General features: G+C 37.5%; 1 protein-coding gene across 1 annotated transcript in view; it reads right to left on the bottom strand.

Annotated features, from left to right (window-relative positions):
• The window catches only part of ADAMTS3 (ADAM metallopeptidase with thrombospondin type 1 motif 3), a 251,001-nt gene that overhangs the window by 123,371 nt on the left and 100,940 nt on the right, over nt 1-26,690 (bottom strand). Inside the window, exon 4 of the mRNA XM_021702380.1 lies at nt 12,429-12,585. Coding sequence (XP_021558055.1) covers nt 12,429-12,585 — 157 coding nt within the window. The remainder of the gene's footprint in view (nt 1-12,428; nt 12,586-26,690) is intronic.

Raw genomic sequence — 26,690 nt, 5'->3', positions numbered from 1 at the left:
AACTATACAAAAGGAAAAAAAAATGTTTACCACCCAATGACAGTGTAGACATTGAATCAACCTCGTTGAATTACTTATTATGTAAAAAAAGCCCTGAGGTAATATGACTTATACACGTGCCCTCACACACTCCAGCCTTCACTGGTATTGCTAAAGTCACAAAACATGTTTTCTAAATCAGTCATTATAATGCTAATTACATAATGGTTTAATATAATTATATGTTTCTTTACCAATCTTTATTGAAGTATACTATACTCTTGGATGGGAAAGCACACATTGAGTACCCAATACACCAAAATAATGTATCTTACGTCAATAATATACTAGGTTTTCCTCTAAAACTCATCATTTAATTTCTTATTATGTCTTCATAGGTTTTTTTTTAAAGATTTCATTTATTTATTTGAGAGAGAGAGAGAACACAAGCAGGGGAGAAGGGCAGAGGGAGAACCAGATTCCCTACTGAGCAGGGAGCCTGACACAGAGCTCCATCCCCAGACCCTGAGATCATGACCTGAGCCAAAGGCAGATGCTTAACTAATTGAGCCAACCAGACGCCCCTGTCTTCATAGTTTTTGAAGGCATAAACTATGGACCCCTATTCCATCTCTCATAAATGTTTTAGCTTTCTTATGAATTAGCTGAAAAATGTGAGCTCTTTTTCCTTCTCTGTGAGATAGGAAATAGTAGATTGTTAGAAATACATGTTGATAGTCTTGTATCAAAAAAAAAAAAGTCACCACTGAGATTTCTGATTTCTTTAATATTCTAAAGATCCAGTTTGAAGATCTAATTTTAAAACTGGCTCGAAAGATCAGATTCAAATGTTTGAATCTGTTTTTACAGGATATCCTCGGCTGACTTTATGCTAAAAAAATTTAACACAGTTGGACTGTCTTCCTTTGGCTATGAAACACCTTTCACAGGAATGGCCATTAAGGTGGGGTTAGAGTATGTGTGGAAAGGAGTTTGAACAGAGAATGTGTGTAAACCCATTTTAATGCAACATATTCTTATATTAATCAAAATATGTTTTCTGAAATAATCACTTATATTCTGGCCCTATACCTAGAAATATAAGGGATATTCTCAAGGGACTAAACACTGAGCACTTCCGGTTTTCCATTCCCATTAGTTTTCCTGCTGTATATCACATTCAAGTTGTTCTTTAAGCCTTAGTCACTGGATCTGAGTACCTGAAGCAAGAAACGGCCTTCATGACTGGCCTTATTAATTTTTCCTTTGTTATTGCCAAGAATTGAAGAAGACTAAAACAGATGACCTCCCTATTTCAACTGAAGGAGGACTGGACGTGGTACTTTTGTCACTTTTAACACCATTCTTCTATCTCTGGACCAAAAGTTTAACAAATCTGCAAAAGTAAGTATATGGACTCATGATGATTATATTTTATGCTCTGCTTTGCATAAAAAAATCACCTACTAGTTTTAATCCTATCATGAATAAAACATCAGGTTTCTATATTCACAAAGAGAATAGATCTGATTTTTTTCTTTTAATCACAAATAAAATTCTGTGGAATTTGGGATAGAATTCTATATTTGCAGATATTAGTTAGAAAAAGAAAATAATAGCCATGTCGTATTAAGACTCCAAGTTTAGAGGTATAGACACGGACAAACTGAAAATTCCAGGGTTCTCCTAGTGACTCAGGATGTCAAAGCCATATTTGTGACGCAATTTATTTTTTTTTAGATTTCTTTTTTTATTATTTATTTCTTTTAGAGAGAGAGAGAGCACGAGGAGGGAGGAGCAGAAGGAGAGGGACAAGCAGACTCCGAGCTAAGCACAGAGCCTGACATGGGGCTCAATCCCAGAACCATGAGATCAGGACCTGAGCCGAAAGCAAGAGTTGGATGCTTTAACTGACTGAGCCACCCAGACACCCCTCTGATGCAATTTAGATCATGTGGTAAGGTATGCTTGAGTTATGAAGGTAAAACTGTTTTTTTTCTGACACTGATTCCATTTGTACCCTGTTTTTCACTATTTTGCATTTGACATTCTATCATTCTTCATCCAAACTTACATGTATAAAACGAGGGGAAAAGATTCTAACAAGAACCCTTTCAACAACCCTTAAATATATATGGTTTCTGCAACTACAGCAACGTGGACCACAGAAATATGATAACTTGTGCAGCAGGAAGGATATTTGGACAATATAGTGTTTATCCTTCTCTGTGTTTGTGTGTAGATGACTCGCTGATCATCCCCAACAGTGGCTGGGGGGCCTTGAGTGAGGGGGAGTAAAGAGAGAAGAAGGAGGCCATTGGACCATCGGATTGTTGCATCAAGAATAAAAGGAAACTCGGGTGCCTGGGTGGCTCAGTTGGTTAAGCGACTGTCTTCAGCTCAGGTCATGATCCTGGAGTCCCGGGATCGAGTTCCGCATCAGGCTCCCTGCTCAGCACAGAGTCTGCTTCTCCCTCTGACCTTCCCCGCTCTCATGCTCTCTCTCGGTCTCATTCTTTCTCTCTCAAATAAATAAATAAAATCTTAAAAAAAAAAAAAAAGGAAACTCAGTATTCAGCTTCTGGAGTTCAAGTTAAGATTTTTCCAAAGAAAAGAGATTGGTAAGCAAGGCTGTATGGAGAGAAAGGATGTTGTAATTCTCTTGGTTTTCACATAACAAATCAACATCAGGCCTGGAGGCCAGAAAACAGCGTTTTTTTATATGCATGCTTGGTTTTTATTTGTGTTTTCCTCCTATGAGAGGAAAGTCCTGGCCATCCTAAGTCTTAGGCATGAGACTGGAGTGGTGAGGAGAAAGCGTTTAATCAGAGGAAGGAAAAGGCAAGTCGAGCCCTTTTGATCTTGCACTGTTTCTGGGACAAGGGAGACAAATGGGAATGAGGAGACAGTGGTTCTGATTTCTTCCCAGTTCCCTTTAGGCCAAGTCTCAGAAGAGAAGGGACATGGTATTAAAACATACAGATCTGTGGGGATCTCCAAGTACCAAAGCCTTTTTTCCTGCTCTGTCTTGGGGGCTCTGGAAAGAGAACACCTCAGGGGCTGCTAGCCCATCCATCTGGTTGCAGCCGAGGAAGCCACGATTCCACTTGGTTCATGTGCTGCAAGAAGAGTAATATCTGAGTTTCCCGGGGAGCCTGTAAAAAGGGCTGCTAAACCCAGGCTCAATGTGGTCCCACAGCAGACTGCAGTGGACCACATGGGCTGCTGCATAAGGGTCCTCGACAAACTCAGGGTGGTCTGCTGCACCAGGGAGAGCAGCTGCCTCTAGTCAAGTTGAGAAACACCTGCAGGGAAAGCCAGCAGTGATGGCAGCAGCCAGGCAGAAGCGGAATATCAGCCCGGTGGGGCCTACTCAGCCAGCGAAAGAAACCCACATACCAGTTAACGTAGAAAACTCCTGTACAAGATCAAAATGCTATGCATTCCACCTTGTAGGATAGCTGGGCTTCTCCCCCTGTTTTTTCTTTGTTTTCTCCATGAATATTTGTATAGAATTAACATGTGCTACAGTGTAAACTACTCTATTAATGAAAGGAAGGTCAATTTTCATAATCCCTAGTATTTAGAATAAATTCATGGCTTCCCATTTACTTAAGGTCTATTCGGGATACAAAACTTGAACTTAATGCTAATTACTTGAGTTGCTTTATCAAAGTTGTCAGAGGTCACAAAAAGAAAAAACAGAGAGGAGTGATGCTCTTACGTACGTTGTGAGTTGAGGTCTGAGTTGCAACATAAAACGAGCCATATAACTAGGAAAGATGAAAACTCCATGAAAGTTGGGGTTTAATTGAGAATAAAAATCTGAATGATTATTGCAATAATTATTTTCATTAACATCCACGCTTCATATCTCAAATCTATAAAAAATAATCTCATTGTATATCATAAATGTTCATTAATATTTTGTATACGTCTGAGATGACAAGGGTGTTAGAACATTTCTTCCATAAATTTAAGAGAAAGAGTACTGGTGAGTGATGGAGGGATGCCCATGAGAACTCAGATGATAGCAACACTATAACAACAACACAAATGCTTCTGCTGACTTCTCCAATGTTGGGTCATCACAAATGAGAGAAGGATGCTGTAGAAGACAAAAAAAAAAAAAAATCTAGCCTGCTGAACTTAATTATACCTCCTTTAAATATAAATAGGGTGGTGCATATACCCTACCTAGCAGTGGTTTCCCTAGGACTTCCCACTGGACTCAAAAGCCAAGCCCAAGATCACAGAATGAAATAGGGCAATGTTTACTTGCATCAAATTCCTATGTTGGCTTTATCTAAAAATGTCATCCAAGATGGAGAATGAAGAAATTAAAAATCTGTCCTAATACCCTAATTTCTTACAACTAGAAGGCTGTCCAGTGGCATTTTATTAGTATGAGGAGCATGGCATAGGATGTAAAGAGAATCTACTTTTATCTCACCAAAAGGGGCTTAGACATTGCTTTTATCCCTTTAGTATATGGAGTAAGACCAGACAGAACATGAAAACATGACAATACCTGTCAAAGTGCTGAGACAGAGAACTGAAGTTAGAATGCAGAGTGTTAATACCACACAGACCTTATTCTTCACACTTCAAGAACACGCAGCAAATCTGTAAAGCACACTCAAGAGAAACAAAGTCTTCCACAGGAATTGGCTAAAAAATACCCACAGTTAAAGACTGTCCTTTGAATAGGAATATATACAAAGGCTTAGGATACTTGGCTTATTAATCAGAGCTCTGAAATAATGACAAAATATCTCAGCCTAAAAGCAAAGAACAAGTTAATGGGACATATAAGTGGTTATAATAGTTGTGAAAGATAAACAAACAGGGGAGCCTGGGTGGCTCAGTCGGTTAAGCGTCCAACTCTTGATTTCGGCTCAGGTCATGATTTCAGGGTCTTGAGATTGAGCCCTGAGCCAGACTCCGCACTCAACAGGGAGTCTGCCTGAGATTCTCTCCCTGTCCCTCTGCCCCTACCCTTCTCTCTCTCTCTCTCTCAAATAAATACATAAATCTTAAAAAAAGACAAACAAAACCAGTTTGAACTAATGTCTCAATCAGACTTGTCGAATATTTTTTTGAGATACTCAGTAAGGTACTGGAAAGTAATATAAGAATATGCTATATATAATTACTTATCTCCAGTAAACTTTATAGTCTCGCTTAGGGAAATGGCTCCAATCATTCCTAAAATAAATCTTTCCACCTTATACAAAGTCCCAAATTCAAGAACTTCCATTAAGAATTTTTAAATTTGGGGGTACCTCGGTGGCTCCGTCGTTAAGTGTCTGCCTTCGGTTCAGGTCATGATCCCGGGGTCCTGGGATCGAGCCCCGCATTGGGCTCCCTGCTCTGTGGGAAGCCTGCTTCTCCCTCTCCCACTCCCCATGCTTGTGTTCCCTCTCTTGCTGTCTCTCTCTCTCTCTGTCAAATAAATAAATAAAATCTTAAAAAAAAAAAAAAAAGAATTTTTAAATTTAGATAGATATTTAGACCAGATGGACTACAGCTGAAAATCAGAGTGAATTTTCTGGTTATCTAGAAAGAACAAAACCAAGGATTCAGCTCCCCTTGCAGAATCATGCATTAGAGGAACAATTATTTTAGCCTGATTATAGCCCTCACATTTTAATTCACAGCACAGTTCCCATAATCTAATCATGAATGATTTTCAAATAGAAATAATATTCTGTGCTACACTTATTTTTCCCAATTGTTCTATTTTTCTTCAACATATATCACTAACTTCCACTTCATCGACCTGAAAGATGCCCCTGCAGGGACAGGGATATAAAGATCCCATAAAGAGAGAGAGGATTGAGAATGACACACCTGAATCCTCCGTAGGGAAGTAAAGAACCCATGCATGCACACACACACACACACACAAAAAAAAATATATATATATATATTTACAAAATACCAAAGTGAAGTGAATAGTATTGATCCTCATAAATAATTTTACATTTTTTTTAAAGATCTTATTTATTTATTTGAGAGAGAGAGAATGAGAGAGAGCACATGAGAGGGGGGAGGGTCAGAGGGAGAAGCAGACTCCCTGCCGAGCAGGGAGCCCGATGCGGGACTCGATCCAGGGACTCCAGGATCATGACCTGAGCCGAAGGCAGTTGCTTAACCAACTGAGCCACCCAGGCGCCCTAATTTTACATTTAAAGTTAACAGCTGATGATCCAGTAGGAAAAAGAAAACAATGAAAGACATATATAAATAAAATCTACCTTACAGCAAATTATCTTCTTTAAAAATATTAATCATGTTAGAAACAGAAACAATGAAATAAAAGGTTACTAAACCTCCAGAAATATATGAATTCCTTCCCACTTACTAACATGAAAGTTTATAAATAAGTTGTACATGGAAAGAAATTACATACAGGTTTTAAAATATGTTTAAGCAGGCATACTTGGCATGTGCAGGGTCAAAATGTACTTAATATTTTACTGAAAATAGAGTCTATCCCTCCTAAGTAAAAGCAGTTCATGTGAATGAAACCAAACACTAAAGTGTATTTTGATAATAGGATATATTTTATATTCAGAAATAACAAATACATTTTCAATACTAACAAATATTTCTTGGTAATCGTTCTTTCATGAGCCAAAAATTGATAGTTACTTCTTCTTTCTTTAAAATTTCATTTATTTATTTGAGACAGAAAGAGAGAGCACGAGTGGGAGGAGGGGCAGAAGGAGAAGCACACTCCCCACTGGGCAGGGAGCCTGCCGTGGGGCTCATTCCTAGGACCCTGAGATCATGACCTGAGCCAAAGGCAGACGCTTAACAGACTGAGCCACCCAGGTGCCCCGATACAGTTACTGCTGAGTAGGCAATCATTTAATTTAAGAATCAATGTCCAGCCTATATTATCTGCATTAGCTTTGTACCCTAATATAAATTAACTGTTTTCAATTTTGTTTCACTCACCTAGATGTATCTAAACTCTTCAAATTCTCTTTGTCCTTTAATGTCATATCAATAACTAAATAGTAATCCAGAAGCTCTCAATTCTCAATACAGTCTGTATCTTTCCATATTCAACTCTTTATTAGAAAAAAAAATGGAGTTACATTTGTAACACTTTAATCCTAGTCTATGTAAATAAACTCCTTTCCTGGTATCCATGAAGGGATAGAATAGGCCCCGTAAGACATTTTAATACAAGGAAATAAGGTATTAGCCTACATCTTTCACATCTGAAAGATCTTCAACCATCATTCTGCTTCCTGATTATTTCATGTAACAACTCAATCTTTAATTGCCTTCTTTTTGCCAATAATTATTATAAATACATAGATTTATGAAATATGCAAAACCAACCTAAAAAGAAATTACATAAATATAAGTAGTATTTCCATATGAATCACTGGTAGTAGCTTTGACAAATGGCTGGCCCTAGATTATATTATAAACTAAAATGTGCAGCTGAGTAAAAATGAGTAAAATTTATCACTTAACATCTACCTAAAAGAATGGCGGCTATTTGACAGATCTTAATAATTTAGTAATATTGTTTCATGCTTCATTTAACAAGAAAAGATGCAAAAATTAATTTCTCTCATTTGATTTTTTTCTTTTTTTTGTGGCTTGCAAAGCCCACCACTGTTTCTCTTTGATCGGGGCATAGGTCATGAGAACTTCCAAATACAATAGGTTATAGCACCTACTGACTTTTCTATAGATTCAAGGAAGGACTCTGCCTAGGAAGTTCCTAGAGTCACTAAAATAAGAAATAGTCATCCCATTATTCTAGTGCTTGTTTCATAGTTTCATTCCCTGGCAACCAGGAGCAACTCCCAAATCATTTCTGACTTGTACATGTTTCCCACCTGGGACAAAGACACTCCTTCACAGCACCATGACAACCACACCAGCAACACAAGCGCTTGGGTTCGTGCAGGAAAATGAAAATCCTGAAAGGAAGCTAGGAGATAAAGGCTTACTATTCCTTGTTTCCCACTGGTAGGAAGTAATTACAAAAATTACTTTAACACAAAGCTTCTGGTGAGTGAATAGTTCGTAATTTGATGGGAGAAGCTTAAGGGCCTAGGGGATTAAATAAAAAATATGAAAAGCTGAATGATGTCATCCAAGCACAGCTCCCTCCTTCCCCCCAAAATAGACTGCCTAAAGCAAACTTCTTATGGGCAACAATGTAGACATTCTTCAGAGATGGTCAGGGGTATGTTTTGTTTTTCATCTAAGTTTAGACTCAGATGATTGATTTAACAGTGGAGGTGAACTTTATGACCCTTTATTGGTTGATTAACCATGTTTTTACCAAATAAAATTTCAAAAACCAGTAAAATATAAACTCGTTTTCTCCAAACTGAATGTCCAGAAATGGATGTGATTTCCATCCTCCCAAAGCAGCAGAAATCAAAAAGAAAAAAAAAAAAAGAGTGAAATTCAACTCTCCCCCCATGATGAAGTAGATAAGGTTCTTTTGACAAGTTTTTTATCATAGGCATGAACAGCTTACGATGAAAGGATGGTATTTCTTTGCTAGGAACTGGCAGAACCATGTGTTACAAACACCTGCCAATTCTACACCGGAAGAGATTATTTACACTGCCAAACGTAAAACTGTTTTAGGTCTTAAAAGAGTAATTCTAAAGGAGAGTACTGCATCTGTGATTTTACAAGTTCAATATATTTTTAAACAGTTCTTCACATTTTTCCACATTTCAAAAAACCATACAACTTCCTTATGAAGAGCTGAGGAAAGAGAATCTATGTAATATATGGAAATGGTTGCAGGTTTGTGTTATTGTTGAATCATAGCATATATTATCTCAACAAGTTCAAAGCTGTGAGTGACTTTTATTGGAAACCCAGATAAATATTTTAAGAGGATAAGGAATCAAAATAGATGTTTGCTTTTCATCAAGTGTAATAGCTTAGGGTTCCTGAGTGTGGTAGAAGCATATTTTCTGCTTTGCATTTAGTTTTGTGTTTGTGTTTTGAGGACACAATGTCCTCCTCTCCTATAGTGATAGGTAGCAAATATCTTTCATGGGCTTCCAACTCTGTGCAAGGAACACCTTCTGATTCTCATTAATATGAACTTGGAAAAGAGAGAGAAGAAGGCAAGCAGAGACATTGCAAGCATCCACGAACCAATACGTGTCCCCTGACTCCAAGCTAACCTTTACCCATCCCTACCCCAACATGTATATAAGGGCATTCATTCATTGACGCTGACATATGATTATGAAAATATACTGTGCATTTTCTTATTCACTCACTTTTCCAATGGATCTTTGAACTCAAATATCCAAAATTATACCCACTTGTCATCCTCCATCAAGCCTATTTCTATTTCTCATTTTCAATACCTGAATTCTGGAAAGAGAATCCTCTAGTCTTTCAGATCAGGATTCTGAGTCATCCTTGTTCATTCTCTCTCTCCAACCCCGATATATACCGCATCAAATAACCCCATCAGTTCTACTTCAGTCTCAATCCAATTTGTCTCCTTCTCTCTGTCTCACTTGTATCACTTAGTTCAGAACATAATTGGTTTTAATTTAGCATACTTGCTCCAAACTACAGAAATTAAATGAATGTCAGTTCTGAGTTGTTAAGCTGACAAAGCAACACATGTGGCCACGCAATTATGGAGACAACTAGCAAAATACAGCAGGATGTTTATTTATAGGGGCCCTAATGCTGAAACTCTGTTGGGTGAGAAGTGCTTTATTTATGATAACAGCTCCTGATGACTTGCTGTCAGAGAAATTTATGAAGACCGTGTCCCTCAAATGCATTTCTAAGTACATCTTATGTATTTTAATCCTCTTTTAATAACTTATTGAAGAAAGACTGCATGTGTCTCCTAAAATAATATCCTGAGTTGATCCAGACAAAGCACTATTTTATATGATACTATAGCTTTCATTTATAAATCAATATACCTTCTAAACCTAGAATCTGTTCAGTTCTACATTTGAGAATGATGGAATAAGGTGTAAAAATATATTCTTAATTTCGGTTGGAAAGTATGTAGTCCACTTGGCTCTCAGTCATGTGACCAAGAAGTTAAAAGAAGAATTTTAAAGTTAAAGTATAGTACTTAAGGTTCTGAATCTGAATCTCTTTTTACCCTAAGAAGACATTTGCATTTCTGAAATATATGGTTATAATTTAAGATTCTCAAAAGGAAGTAAATTGATAATCACTAGCAACTCAGTTCAGTCAGAACTTCTTAAGTAAGAAAATAAAAGTTGTTAAGCTCATACTAAAGTTTATCATGGAACATATGTTATATTTTGGGTCAAGTTTTAAAGTAATCGTGAATCAAGAAAGGAACCCCTCCTCCTTTGACCGATGATTGCTGAAAACCTTTCCAAAATGTATTTTATGGCTTTCTTCAACTATAAATTAATCTTTTCACAATTGAAAAATTAAAAATAAAATCTTCAGTGTCTGCATTCTTAAAAACAACTCATTATAAAATCAGAGTAAGTCGAGGCTGATGCTACTTGATATTTTAAATAATTTTCTAAATTAATGTCCAAAATTGCCTTAATCTCATCTACTTCTTATAAATTTATATGCTCTGACTACTAAATTATTTTTCTTAATCTAGTATCTAAAAATACAATAGGTATTAAACATAGTATTTCTCACAATTTTCCTATTTCAGTTGAAAAAATCTTCTCTCCTTTCCGTAAATATTAGACCACTAAAAAGTACCAGGACTGATATTTATAGAAATGGATACCCTCAGGGACTGAACTGGAGCAACAGAGTACAGCTTGGTGAGACTGCTGGTATGATGGAAGGAGCAAGCAGGAGGAAAGTCATAGTGACTTACGTACTAAGGACGTTCCAGTCCTCGACTACAATTCTATAACATGTGGGCCACGCTTTTCTAAAAGATATTTAACCACTGCCTCACAAAAGATATTAGATATCATTAACAACTAAACTACAGAAAAAGTACTGTATCCTATTATCTGTCCTTTGACATAACCAGTCTTCTGATTTAGAATGACATTTTTAAAACATGAAAATATAAATGAGAGCTAATAGGAATGTATTCACAACATGAAGGCAAGCAATGCCTAACTGTTCAACTTTAAACTCCTAACATGTAAATCTTTGTACAAAATAAGTAACATTAATAATTAATAGCAGTAACAACAGCTAGCACTGGTTAACCATCTACTATTGTTGAGGGTTACATTCAACAATTTGCATATATTATTTCCAAGACTTATTATAATTGTGCAATGTATTTTAATTCTTTATTCACAGATAACTGAGGCTCAGAAAGGTTAACTACTAATCTAAGGTAACAGAACAACTTGATGTTTTAGAGCTATTATTCGCATCTGTCTAAATGCAGTGTACTCTCTTCCGATCACACCACAGTGACGCTCGCTCTAGGATAGGCACACATTTCATAGTAATGCACCTATTAATTCAGTGCTGTTGCTTCAAATCAGAAATTTCTCAAAAACTCTTCAGGCTGAGTTAATTTTAAATTTATTTTAAACTGTACTATTCCATTAGTACGGCATATTAAGGGAAACATGGTATCTGAAAATCAAACTTGGTAACAACTCTCAGGAGGCAAGATATCATGAATCAAGAATCAGACTGTTAAATTAAGAAGATTATTTATATTCCTGACATTTTCCCTGGGGGAAATTTCTATTATCTCTAATTCAGACAGTTGGCCTGACAAAAGGAAATACAGACTTTTTGAAATTTTGCTAAAAAAACATAGATTCTCAAATTTCCTTTCTTTTCCATAAAGGGAACTTCTATACCCAACTTATAAAAACATCTCTTTAATAACAAATTACTTTCAGATTTCATTAAAACACACAAAACTAGAAAAGCTTCACATGCCATAATTTAATTGACATTAGCGGTCCAGCCTATTTTGAAATAAAATTTGGCAGAATCACTCAACTCATTCTCTCTCCCATATTATAAAAAGGTTTGCAAAATAGACCTCAAAGTCAAATAGCATTCTTATTTTCAAATGTGTCTATCACATATCTACCTCTGTGCCATGTCAATATATCTCATTTTAGAAGTTTGAAAATAATACTAATAACTCATAATTTAGATACTTCTAGAAAACAAAAATATTTTCAAGTTTTAACAGAAGTGAGAGAAAAGATAATTTTATTGTGAAACTTTAATAGAAATCATAAGTTGCAAACATATTGGGAACACAATAATGCACTGGAATAAAATAATATCAATAATACTATATTCCGCTAAGGGTTTAAAAAAAGGCAGGCCATATTTCATGATTTATAAACTTCTTTCACTACCTCCACATTATGCAAGAACACATGACTATGACACTCTCTTAACTGATCGGGAGAGTTGTTTTCATCATATCTTAAAATTATGGTTAATTATTAAGCCTTGTCAAAGATGCCTACCTCTGTATTGGCAGTCGTGGGACATGTTTACGGGAGCCCGTTCTACTGCTGATCTCTTGTAGACAACATGAATCCTTCCATTTTTTTCCTCCATCTGCTTACCTCTTTCCAAAGGCTCAATGAAATATTCCTCATCATCACTTTTTATCATTCCAGCCTAGAGAAAGCATAAAATGTGTTAATTTTAAAAAAAGAAATATCTGTCATCTTTAGCTCACAAGTACCTTTTTAAATGGCAAGAATATAATTTGTGAAAGCTCATGCTTTTTCTTTCCACTTTTGGCTATAAATTTAATGTGGTTAAGTAATTCATATAAGATAGAAATTCATAAATGGTAGGAATAAAATAATTCATTAAGGTATAATAAGAACTTTACACAGGGTAAGAATAAGAAAATTACACAATGTATCATTTCATTAGACTGCAAAAGAAGTGCATTTATATATTCTACTTGGTATTCTACCTCTAAAAGAAATCTTATAGGGGAAATAAACTCAAGAAACATCTCCAATATCTCATAATCATCCATTGTGGAGCTGCTGCCCACGCATGGTTAGTATTTTTTTTTTTAACTCATTTACATTTTCCTTCCATACCACTACGGTATGAGAAGAATGAGTTCCTTTAAAAAGCCTCTTTAAGCCTTAGTGGAAACCCTGCATTTCCAATATTTATTAATTTGAAGAACCAACTCATATTTGTCCTATCTTAAACTAACACTTGATGATTTTATACGTATTTTTCCCTCCTCAAGCCTAATCCTTCCCTACTAAAAAAGTTATGCTTGCATTCATTGCCTTCTACCTCACTAATATTTAGAGTCTTTTTCTGGCTGTTTCCTCTTTTATTTAGAAAATACCAGGACTATATTCAGTACTATAGCTGAATAGAAATGATGGTTTTTGTCTGAAATTGGTTCCTCATTAGGTATCAAGTCCACATTACAGTCAACTAGTTACAGCTCATATTTCTAATTTAAAGGTCATACATTAATATGTAGTAAATTTAAATTTCTGTGTTTTTATTTGAAAACAAAGTTGAAGAAATAATGTATTAGTGTGGGAACTGTAATTATTTTGGAAATACACATTGGATCTAGAAGTTAAGTCATATTTTTCTTCTGAGGCCCTTGGCTTATTTTCCATTTTCAAATACAGGATCACTGGCTCTCGTGAAACATGGGCTGGGCCTTGGGGATACTCATCCCTTCTAGCTGTCGCTCTAACGGGTCCACCACTCTCTGTTGAGGAACAGAGACATGAGAGGTAGGTACACCTTCCCAAATGACATTTGTTTGCAGCAAATATGCCTGACTATAGCTTTTCTATTGCATTCAAATCTGTTCCCTGGTTTCCATTCTGACTTCTTCCACCTGGCATGCTCTATGCCCTCCTTCCCCTGTGTAAGCTTCATGGGGAGGTCTTAGAAGCTAGGGTGTCCCCACATGCATTTCTGCACTCACCCTGATGCTATGCACAAACAGCCCTTGACTTTTATGTGACCATGGCTCACGAGAAAACATCACCACTGCTCCTTCACCATGCTTAGTCCTTACCCTCTTGAAGAAATTTCTAGCCTTCACTAAAAAGAACACTGAGCTGATGGGCATTGAATATTCATGCTGACCTTCGAGACCTAACTCCCATATCTAGAGTTGTTTTCTCATCTGGTCAATCACTCTTCCCCTACTCCTGTACTATGAAATGCAGTGTTTTTTACAAGGGGCCTGATTAATCTTTACCCTTCAGAGTTGTTCCTACTGTCAATGGATCTCCTCTACAAATATAATTTCCAACATTTTTCTCATGCTTTCCGGTTGTCATTTTAATCTCTTTAGCATTGGTGTCCTATTCTTATATCTCTTTTTACCAGTAATTTCAACATCACTGTTTTTGCCCCTCACAGGCATGTATGGTTTAATAACGTTCATAAAACACATCCAGACTAAGCTGGTACCATGTCCAAGGCTTAAATGTCCAGGCTCATCACTAATGCCATCCACTGGTGGTAGGCAGTATTAAAGTATTAACTGGCTTTATCTTGAAAACACCGGTCTGTTGATATGCATTTAAATTTATAAATTGAGGTACATCAGCATGGGGCTTATTCATCTTTATTCTAGTCTTTTCTTTGCACCAAATCCATCCAGTCACCATGTTCTATAAAGTTTCTTACTTTCTTATCCCAACCTTCTATTTCCACCACCACTTCCTTAGTTACAGACCTCGTCATTGCTCATCTGGATTGCAGAAACTGCCTCCTACCTTGAGACTTCCCATAAATCAAAATGTTTCTCCCAGATGAGTGCCTAACTGTAGATGGAAACAGTGGTCAATGAAGCAACTCTGAGCACTGGGCAATGGCTAGTGTGGACACTTGAAAGTGATGGGGAGGCAGTGAGGATTAGCTCACATGCCTTTAAAAAACATTTCTACATACCTCCTATTGCAAATATTCAAATCCCAGGCCCCCTGATATTACTTTCCCCACCAAGCCAGATTCCATTTCCGGGCTCTTTTTGCAGTTGGCTGTGAACCGTGTTACTGTATCCTACCCAGGGAAGTAAGTGGTAGTGGTGAATACCAAGAATAGGGCTAGCTCAATAAAACCTCCCATGTGGGCTTCCTTAGGCTGTTTCCATTATGACTGGGCAAACACAGGTAACACAAAAATTTAACACAGCTCAGCCTCTCCCTTAGGAGGCAATGAAAATTTAAGCCAAGCTGAGGTGGTATCAATGGCAAGGCAATGCTGGGTCACATGACCCCCGATAACTCCATGGTCAAAACATCTAAGAGCCTACCCTTTTATTCATTAATTTAAGCAAAGTTTAATTTAAAAAGTACCTTATCTAAAGCACCATACTAACTCTGAGAAACAAACTGAGGGTTGCTGGAGTGGGGGGTGGGGTGGGACGGATGGGGTGGCTGGGTGATAGACACTGGGGAGGGCATGTGCTATGGTGAGCGCTGTGAATTGTGCAAGACTGTTGAATTACAGATCTGTACCTCTGAAACAAATAATGCAATATATGTTAAGAAAAAAAAAAAAGAAGATAGCAGGAGGGGAAGAAAGAAGGGGTGGAATCAGAGGGGGAGACGAACCATGAGAGACGATGGACTCCGAAAAACAAACTGAGGTTTCTAGAGGGGAGGGGGGTGGGAGGATGGGTTAGCCTGGTGATGGGTATTAAAGAGGGCACGTTCTGCATGGAGCACTGGGTGTTATATGCAAACAATGAATCATGGAACGCTACATCAAAAACTACAAAAAAAAAGGGGGGGCTATCTCTGTATTACTTCTTATAATTGCATGTGAAACTAAAATTATCTCAAAATAACAATTTTAATTAAGAAAATATATATGATCAAAAACGTTAAATAAAACACCATTCTAGACACAACAGTAAATAAAAGCTTCTCAAAGATATGGTTTGTTTGCCCTCTAGTTTAGGGTAATCTAGTCAAATAAACAAAATATATACCTACTGGTATTCAGTGAGGTATGTTACAGAAAGTCCAAAAAGTAAGTGATACCGCCCTTGAGACTCAAATCAAGTGAGAGTTTTTTTTTTCCCCACAAGTTTACTACACACACACCACATTGTCAGTAGGAGCTGTTCATTCTATAACCAAAATGACTTAAAATCTATTCCAACTGAAATATCGCTAGTCCCCATGGGGACTTCACTTTGGCCATTGCTATTGTTCACACTGTCTCACATTCTCCTATAGCACAGAAGCCAAAATGGCTCTTGCAAGCTATCATATTATTTTAGACAAATGAGAATGTGGTAACAAATGGGCAGGATGTGTAATGGCTCAACACATAAGGTGCTTCGTTCTTGCTCACATAAAAGCTCAGGGTAGTTCTAGGTCAGCTGGGAAGGGGTTCTGTTCCACACAGCCATGCAGGTGTCCATGCTGAAAGTGGCTCTACCATTTCATAAGGGGCTCCCAAGTTTGCCCAGTCAGAAGGTAAACAGCATGAGGAAGTCCCCACGGGAGGTTTTTATGAGCTAGTCCTAGTCGTGGGGCTATTCACCACCACTCACCATGTAGCTATTTACCGCTACCATTTACTTCCATGCATAAGATACAGTCACACGGCTCCAAGCCCACTGCAAAGAGAACCAGGAAATGGAATCTGGCTGGGTGCCCAGGGAGAAGAGACAAGTGGATTTTAATGAACAGATGGCAGTCTCAACTTCAAGTAAGATCATGTCACGCCTTTGCTTAAAACACTTCAATTGCTTCCCATTGCACTTAAAACCACACTCCTTCTCATGGCCTTCAGCGCCTGCCTCATCTGGCCCTGCCCATCAACCTCAGGCGGCTCCACACTCACCAGGCTTACTATGCACCATCCTCAGGGCCTTTGCCCAGTTCTGTTTTTCCTTTGATATTTCCAACCTCCTTGTTGCCTCGGGCCTTTGAACTGCTGTTGGTTCTACTTAGAAGGCTCCTCTCCCAACATACCACACTTTCCTTAGTGAGCTATTTTTCATTCTCTGGGGGTCTCAGCTTAAATGTGAATTCCTTAGAAATTACTTCCTTACCTCTACCTACGTTAGGTGCTCCCATCTACATTAGGTGCTCCCGTCTAATGTGGCATCATTCTGACTCAGAGCTGTGTGCTCTTTGATCTCATGACCCTTCACACAAATTTCAGGTCATTTTACCTAAATGTTAAATGTATTATCCTCTGTCTCCCCAAGGGCCAACTCCTAAGGCAGACTCTCTTCATTCATCTTGGCCTCCATAAGCCCCAGAACTATTGTTAGTACAAAATATGTCTCCAACACATTTTTTTATGAAAAGCTACAGGAATGAATGTTATAAGTGAGGGGATAACAACTTTTCAGACTTGTAGTGGTCTTCAAAAGGTGGTGTGAGAGAAGGCATGAGAAGCGAGACCGTTCAGGCTTGAGCAAGGTTCTGAAGTAAAGCCTAACACATGCTTGGGGGCAGTGAGTAACCCGCTCATTCAGAGTACTCTGTGTGGAGCAGTTCTGAGAAATGAAGCAATGGAGCACTCATGTCCCTCAGTCTGAACTCCAACATACAGAATGAGAACAACCACGACAACAGTGGATCAGTGGATGAGAACAAAGTGGTTTGGGAAGATTGATCTGACAATTACCTGCCAGAGGGAAGAAAAGACTAGAAAGCAAGCAATATGAGGTTAAGTCAAAGTCCAGGAGGCAGAAGTGACAATGGGAGGAGAAAAGGGGAAAGAGGAGGGAAAAGGAATGAAAAGTAATTACAGGAGAAAATAAATACCTGGTGCCTTTTAAAACCTAAGTTCCTTCTGCTTTTACAGACTCCTTTTCTCTCAGATGAATAACCAAAGTTCTTATGAGGCCCGCTGAGCTCCCCCTGCTCTTGGCACTACCACCTCTAGGGCCTGTCTCCTTACTCACTGTTGCTAGCTCCACTCCAGCCACGGGCTCTTTACTGATCCCTTTTGTTTTTGTTTTGTTTTGTTTTTTAACAAGGCCTAGCCTAGGTGACTGTCACCTTTTCAGAACATAAGCTTCACCAAGCATGGCTTTTGTCCCATTCACTGCTGCATCCCAGGGCCCAGAACAGTGCCTGGGTCAACGTAGGTGTCTAATATTTGAGGGAGAAGAAATCAACGTAAGCAATGGGCAAGTGAAAATAAACCCTCTTAGGGGTTTCCTCTTAGGGGAAGTTGAAAAGGAATGGCAAGAAGCTATGGGAGGAACACAGAGAAGAGTGTATGGGCATCTCAGCCGGAGAGAATTTTATCAAAATAAAAGTAACTGCAGTAAAGAAGACACAAAGAATGAGGACTGTGGGAAGGAAATTTTTAAAAAGTATCTAATTAGAGTGACAGGGGCTGAAGAGATATTAAAAAGAGTTATGGGGGGGGTGCCTGGGTGGCTCAGTCATTAAGCGTCTGCCTTTGGCTCAGGTCATGATCCCAGGTCCTGGGATCGAGCCCCGCATCGGGCTCCCTGCTCGGCGGGAAGCCTGCTTCTCCCTCTCCCACTCCCCCTGCTTGTGTTCCCTCTCTCGCTGTGTCTCTCCCTCTGTCAAATAAATAAATAAAATCTTAATAAATAAATAAATGAATAAATAAATAAATAAATAGCTATGGAAGAGGAAGTGGTCAAACCATATGTATATCAGATCCCAGTCAGAGCCATTACAGGTAGATTTTTCTGCTGCTCTTTCTACCACACTATATTGATTTCTCTCACTTAGTAGCTACCAAATATAGGGTGACTATTCAAAAAGTACTCATGTTTTTAGACTAGACCACCCCAAGAAGAAAATTAAGTACTGAAGCCTCTTTTATCCATCGAGATATTAGTTTAGGGAGTCATGCATTTAGCGAACATTGTTGGAAGCCCAAAGACCATGCACTGTCACACCCCAAAATTAAATAACACACTCCTGCTCTCAGATCCCCAGTTTGATTTCACAATAGAATACAAAAGAGTGACTTAGAGGAATAAAACCCAATATATAAAACAAAAAAGTCTCAGACTGTGGCCTTCCAGGTACTGGGATTATGTACCATGCTGCCAAGGTATTTACAACTTTGAAATTATAACTTAGGAATTTTTAGAAATGTCACACATAAGAAGACATACGGTCTTAGAAGATTCTGTTAAACAGATGCAATCATTTTTAACCCATCTTCAATGTTACTTAAATGATGTATGATATCAAGGTAATATTTTGTAAATTTCCCTTTGTGACACAAAGCCCTCCACATTTACCATTCTCTACTCCCATGTAACAATTCAGGAAATATTTATTGTATTTCTCAAACTATTTCCCAAAATTTAACACAAATGAAGTTTTAAAATATTTATTATGTTGAGGACAGCGTTAAGTACATTATATTAAACACATTTTATTTTTTAATTAAGTCTTCACATGGGCCCTTTGACAGCATTTTGGAGGGGATATTTATAAAACAATAATCTAGGCTAAAAATCCAGCTGCATAATTCCCCTCTCATCTGGTCAACTCTTCCAGCTACATCACTCAACAAACACTGCCAAGAATCCAGAATTAAGCCAAATAGCCTCTGAGGATGGAAACAGCTATCACAAAGGCCACACTTCTTACTCACCTAGGAGGGGTCCTCACAGCCTTATTTGACACCCAATTCTAATAAACCAGGTTAGATGGTTTCCTAATTCTCATCAGAGTGTAAATGGCAAACAAGAGTAAGGGGTGTGGGATATAGGGACTTTCAGATGAGATAATGTCTATGAATGCCCTTTGCAAACTATAAAGCCCTACAAAAAAGGTAAAACTCAAGTCTCTATATGTTGATGACTATAAACATCAGTCACCAAGAAAAGACTAAATTGAGTTAACTTGGTTTAAGATAAAAATCAGTATAAAAGATACTTTAAAGAGTTCCAACAAAAATTACTAAGGTTTTCTTGAAAACTCTGTGCCAGATAATCTAAAAAACTTACGCTATGGAAACATTCCATTTTTAACTGTGACACCTAAATACTGTTTTACTGCAGTGATTCTTGAATCTATTAAGGAAAGAGAGTAGAACTAGGTAGATTTTTGTGGATGTCAGGAAACATGTGCCAAATAATAGAACACATTATTGAAGCTGAAGTCAACCAGATATCCATTATTTTGTGCTAAATTGGTTACCATGTTATACTAGGTCATAGCATGGAAAGGCAATTATAAATTTCATACACTTATTTTTTGGTTTTTTGCTTTTTGAAATGTCTATTAAGTTTTAAACTAGTTTATTTAAACTTAGTTCAGTTTTAAATGTCTAGAAGAGGCTCTGAGAAAATTTTACATTAATGTTGTGTGTGTATGTGAGAGAGAATAATTGTAAATATAATATTCAAGAAAGACTATCATTACACCTTAGTGGCACAACAGCTCCATCTTAATTCACGAAGTTTCCTTGAAAAAACATTTTGAGACTCGCCACTTCACTATGCTGTTTCCTCCAACATTTATTCTATCAGTGTACCCATAGACACATTGCCTGGTCCCATTTTATCATTAGAATGGACAGATGTTATTACAATTTCCAAATCTTTCCTGAATTTCAAGGAGTATTTAAATGATATCCCTAAAATTTCTACAGAGGAGACATTGAGGAAGACAAAAGAGTTGAGAAAGGCAAGAAAATACTGAGTAGAACTGATTCAAAGCTGTATTTGGTAAGCAAAGACAACATTTCTGTTTTACATTAAAGAAACCTAATTATTTGAGATGCATTTGGAAAGAGTTTATGAAAATGAAGAAGTAGCTAAAATATTCCTCAAGCCACGTCACTGATTTCCATAAAGTTTTCCCTTATTCCAAAGCCAGAAATAACTTTTACTACTTTGGATTCCAGCATTTTATTTTTATGTCTATGGTACTTATCATTGTCAATTTTTATTTTAATCATTTATGTTAACTGTGCAAGTCCCTGGAGATTAAAAGATGCTGAGTAAGGTGTCAGCTGAATCAAAATATAAATCTGATTAAATTCCAGAATTATATTTAGGTTTGGCTGGCATTTCATTTAACAATGATCCTCCTGGAGATGACTTCTGAATCTCAACAGCATCTAACACAATCCCTTGCAAACTGATAACACTAAATGTATATTTGCAGAATCTGTTCTATGAAGAGGGTGAATAGGCTCTCCTACTATTCAGGCAGGTATTATGATTAGAGCCCTAAATTAAAAAAGAGAGAGAGAGAGATTGCATCCATCTTGACTCAATTAATTTTGATTCAATTAATTGTTAAAGCAAATGGATCTAACCTTAACCAGCAATACTAGACATAATCATTTCAGTTCTTCAATTAAAAAGCATAATCTCCAACCCTCCAAGTTCTCTGATTATCAAAATCTAGATTGCAAGGAATAAAATTCTAGGAAGATTTCCTGAAGACTAAAGGATTTTCTATACATTCAGTTTAATTCCTCTTATTTACTCTAACCTCTACTACCAACCCCTGCCTCAGCTAAGCCATGCTACGGTTATTTGGGCCCCAAAATCAAACAGTTTTCACTCAACTATGCAAAGTGTTAAAGCATCAACCTATTATGAAGGATATTATACCAAAAAGCCCTAAGAAGCCCATTATTGTAATAACAGCATGTTGTTGAGGACCTCTCTCAATATCATACATTGTTTGCTACATGAGAATCCAGGAAGAAAAATCTCTCAGATTTTAGTAATAGAAACAATTTTGCTTCTTCTAAAAAACTGGTTTATTTCTATTTCATAAGCATTGTAATTATGTAACTAACAATATCTGTAAGAAAATTTGAAGTCAAATTTTTATTCTAACTTTAAGACAATCTTGTGCCATGAATCCTTGGATATCAACCTTCTTTTGGACATCAGTTTCCCTTCCCTTATTTTCCCTTCTTGTTGACTTATTCTATTTTCAATATCCTATTGTGTGAATACATATAAACTGCCACATATCTTTTCATATTGAAAGAGGTAGGTACTTGTTGAATGAAACTACATGCCCTATATACTTCAAGTTAAAACTAAGACTACATTATAGCTTAATCAGAAACAAGAAAGCATAGTGTTCTGGAAATGTATAAATTATAGGATTAAATATATTAACAATGGTTAGTGTTATCCAGTATTTCACAAATATGCTGGTATGATGTACCTCAACAGTCATGATAAGTTTGGCACTAAATATTCATAAATGTAAAATATCCAAAAATGTTAAGTCACAGAATTTTCTTCGTGGAAGAAAACCGAAAAACCCAAATTATGCAACACTCTTAAGTATCTTTTGCAGTTTAAAAGTCAGTGTAGTGATTGAACAACTTAAAAAGAAAGTGAGTGGACTGTGGCTCACCCACAGCTACTATGTTACTGTACCTGTACAATTATAGAGGGAGAGGATGGGGTACAAAAGGGAAGAGAGGGAGAAGGATGGGAAGGGGATTGAATTTCAAGATGCATGGGAGGAGAATTTTCCCTAATCCTCATTTTCAGAAAGTCTTAAAAATCTCTAGTAAAATGATTTTCATAAGTATTTGACATTTATGGACTTTATGGCATATAAAATACTGTATTCATTTAAAGAAAAGCTTTATTCCTCTTCAGAAAGAGGATAAATCATCCCTTAGTGTATCTGATTTTTTCCTCATGTTGAGTTTTCACATTAAGGCATTTTATCTGGTAATCTTCCTGAGTCATGATGAGGTTTCTAAGGACATACAAGAAAATTGCTAAGAAAAGACTTAAATTAGGTGACTAAAACCCTGATAGAATCAAAGACTGCAAACATTCATTTTATTAACAAGAGAAATTCGGAAAACCAATAGATCCTTTCCGACTAAATGCTCAGGATTTCCTTTGTAATCTTACCATTAACCCATTAACATACCTACTAGGCTTAAAGATAAGATGAACCTACCTCATCTTAGCATAAAGAAGGAAACTAGCTTGGCTGACAAGATTTGGGTTCTGGACATAGCTTTGCTATTAACTAGCATGACTTTCGAAAAGTCATTTAAACTCTTTGGAGCTCAGTTTCATAATCTGAAAAATTATGAGAGTTTTACTAGGTAATCTCTAAAATGATCTCCAATTAAATGATCTTCCAATGTTAGATCTCCCAGGAAAGATGGGAATTTGAAAGGCTGTTCCCTGCCAACATCCCAAGACCTGCTTATTCGCATGATAAATAACTTGAAATATGACTATCAGACTAATGTAAAGTAGGTCGCAAACTTTAGTGTGCCAAAGAAACTGGGTCCCAACCTCAGAGACTTTCCATGTTCCAACCCAGAGAGTCTGATTCAAAAGGACTGGGATGGAGATCAGAACTCTGCAATTTTAACAAGCACTTCAGATCCTGCAAATAGTAGTAGTCTGGAAATTATAGTTTGAGAAAAACTGCTTAACAAATAATGTGCCAATCAAAATGAATTTCTGGATATTTATTCCCTTACTCTAAAACAAATTTTAAGAAGATGGCTATTTAAAGGAAACATGAGTCAATGGAATCTATGAATTGAACTCTGTATAATTAAAATACATAACAGTCATCTACTAAAGATAAAATATGTATACATTTCTTGGGTTTTTAAGAGTTTGTAGAAAGAGGGCGCCTGGGTGGCTCAGTCGGTTAAGCGACTGCCTTCGGCTCAGGTCATGATCCTGGAGTCCCGGGATCGAGTCCCGCATCGGGCTCCCTGCTCAGCAGGGGGTCTGCTTCTCCCTCTGACCCTCCTCCCTCTCATGCTCTCTGTCTCTCATTCTCTGTCTCGCAAATAAATAAAATCTTTAAAAAAAAAAAAAAAAAAAAGTTTGTAGAAAGAGTCAGGGTGTCTTAACAGTTATAAGAAACAAACAAAAAAAGTTATAAGAAACAAATTAAAAATCATATTCTTTCATTTAGTATAAAATAAATATCTACTAAGAGTTGTCACAGGAGAGAAAAAGCTTTATAAATTCAACAATTAAAAAACAGTTCAAGGGGAATGTAAAATCCAAAAGAACCTAACTTTTTTACCTTCAAAATTATTCAAAATAGCATTATAATACATACCAAAATACATAATAATTCCAAACCTTCTTGAGTCACAAAGATTAATTATTAAACCTAGGATTATGCATATTACATTTTGAGGACACAAACTGAAGATATATTTACTGTTCTTGAAAAGAATGTAGGTCACAATTAACATTAATAGTGTTAAAATTTAGTAATGACAGGTATAATTTAAAGTATAGAAATTTTGCTTGTAAATAGGAGTTTAATCCAGATCTGTTCAACTATTCCTTTAGCACTTACTATTTTTCTGCCATTGGGTGGATACTGGCAAGCCCTATCGTGGTCAATGTTTCCTAGGGTAGTGTTTCTCAAACTCTAAAGTATAAATGAATCACCTGGAGATCTTGTCAATGCAGAGTCTGATTTAGCACTCTTAGGTTCTATATTTCTAATAAACTCCCAGGTCTTGTTCATGCTTCTGGTCCCTGTATGACACTTTGAGTAACAAGGGACATTTCAACCTGATTGAGTTAAACAGAGGAAATCCCATGAATTAGATATAGGTCAATGTGGCAGATTTTATTTACCAAAGATGGCCTACAACACAATCTTCCATCCCACATTGGTTTTGTCAGTATGAACTTGATACTTCCTGTCAAAAGGTAGAATTTAACTGCCCTCCCTTGAATCCAGGCCAGCTTTTATGACTTACTATTATATTTATCAAAATAATGTAGTAGAGGTATCACTGTGTGATTTCTCAGCCTAGCTGGGGAGAAGCCTTGCAGCTTCTGCCTCAGTCCCAAGGAACACTCTCTCTCCACATGTCCCTTCTCAGATCCAGTGGCCACACTGAGAAGCCCAAGCCATATGAAGAGGCCATGTGCAGGCACTCTGGTAACAGCTGAAGCCTTCGAATCACTCAGCCCAGCCACCAGACATGCGAATGAAGAACCCAGCTCCGTAGAGCCCCAACACTCAGCTATTCAAATCACTCTTGTCTTTTGAGCATTTCCAGATGAGGACCCAGACATTCTGGAGCAAAGACAAATCATCCACACTTGTCCTATGAATTCCTGGCATACAAAATCCATGAACATAATAAAGTAGCTGTTATTTGACACCCTAAATTTGGGTGGTTTGGTACACAACAATGGAAAGCTGAAAGAATGGAGTTAGACTTAAGATAGAAAAAGAACACCTAGTGAATAAAAGCAATATACGTGATCCTTACATAGTATTTTGAAGTGCTTGAGACAAGGTTGTATAGTGAAGACAGGGAAGGTCTGATGATAGAGACAAAGCTTCCAAAACTGTTACAAGAACTCAAGGGAAAAGTCTGGCTGGAACAGAAGGTAAGTCCCGAGATGAGGCATGAGATTTTAACAGAAACTGAGTGGGAACAATAGCAAAGGAAACTAGAAGGCATCAGCAACAAATAAACAGCAACCAACTAGAAACCCAAGAACATGTAAAGGAATTTAAAAATGGAACATGGACTGTTAAGACTTTAGGGTGGTTTCCGGTAACATCAATGAAAACTCTTTCACCAGACAAACTAGAATACCCATAAAGCAAAACATAAATCAAACTAAAGCAAACAAAGAAAAAGTTGTAAGGAGAGAAACAGAAGTGATGCAAATAGACAGAATACTGAGTGGGCATAAATAAGAATAGAAAGAGAGAGGGGCGCCTGGGTGGCTCAGTCGTTAAGCGTCTGCCTTCGGCTCGGGTCATGATCCCGGGGTCCTGGGATCGAGCCCCGCATCGGGCTCCCTGCTCGGCGGGGAGCCTGCTTCTCCCTCTCCCACTCCCCCTGCTTGTGTTCCTTCTCTCACTGTGTCTCTCTCTGTCAAATAAATAAATAAAAATCTTAAAAAAAAAAAAAGAATAGAAAGAGAGAATTATGGTGCCATGCTACAATGACTCATGGAATCCTGTGATACTTCCTCTGAACAAAAATTTTTTAGTCCCTACTGTGGGTCATTCATTGTTCCAGGAACTGGGAATACAGTGAGGAATATGACAAAGTCACCACTCCATAAAGCTTAAAATACTAGTGAAAACAACAGACAAGTAAGTAAGTGATGTATTTTCTTTTTTTTTTTTTTTTAAGATTTTATTTATTTATTTGACAGAGAGAGACAGTGAGAGAGGGAACACAAGCAGGGGGAGTAGGAAAGAGAGAAGCAGGCTTCCTGCCAAGCAGGGAGCCCGATGAGGGGCTGGATCCCAGGACCCTGGGATCATGACCTGAGCCGAAGGCAGACGCTTAACGACTGAGCCACCCAGGCGGCCCCATAAGTGATGTATTTTCATATAGTGAAAAAGTATTATGAAGAAAATAAGGCAGGATAAAGGAATAGAGATATTCAAGGGGAGAGGAATGGGAAAGATCTAGAAGATGTGCTTATGCTGAATATAAACAAAAAGAGCCTCTGAAGAGCAAGTAGTAATGAGAGAAAAGGCCAGCAGTCATTATGGATAAAGTAGCCAACAGATGAGAAGGAAGCCCAAGATAGCTTCCTAACCCCAACCACCATCCACCAGATGTTGGGTCAGAAATTTGGGAGTCATTCTTTTTTTTTTTTAAGATTTTATTTATTTGCGAGAGAGACAATGAGAGACAGAGAGCATGAGAGGGAGGAGGGTCAGAGGGAGAAGCAGATTCCCTGCTGAGCAGGGAGCCTGATGTGGGACTCGATCCAGGGACTCTAGGATCATGACCTGAGCCGAAGGCAGTCGCTCAACCAACTGAGCCAC

The sequence above is a fragment of the Neomonachus schauinslandi genome, chromosome 2, assembly GCF_002201575.2.
Source record: "Neomonachus schauinslandi chromosome 2, ASM220157v2, whole genome shotgun sequence".
Taxonomy (NCBI): Eukaryota; Metazoa; Chordata; class Mammalia; order Carnivora; family Phocidae; genus Neomonachus; species Neomonachus schauinslandi.
Note: the sequence above shows the minus strand (reverse complement) of the source record. Positions and strands in the feature narration are given on the sequence as shown.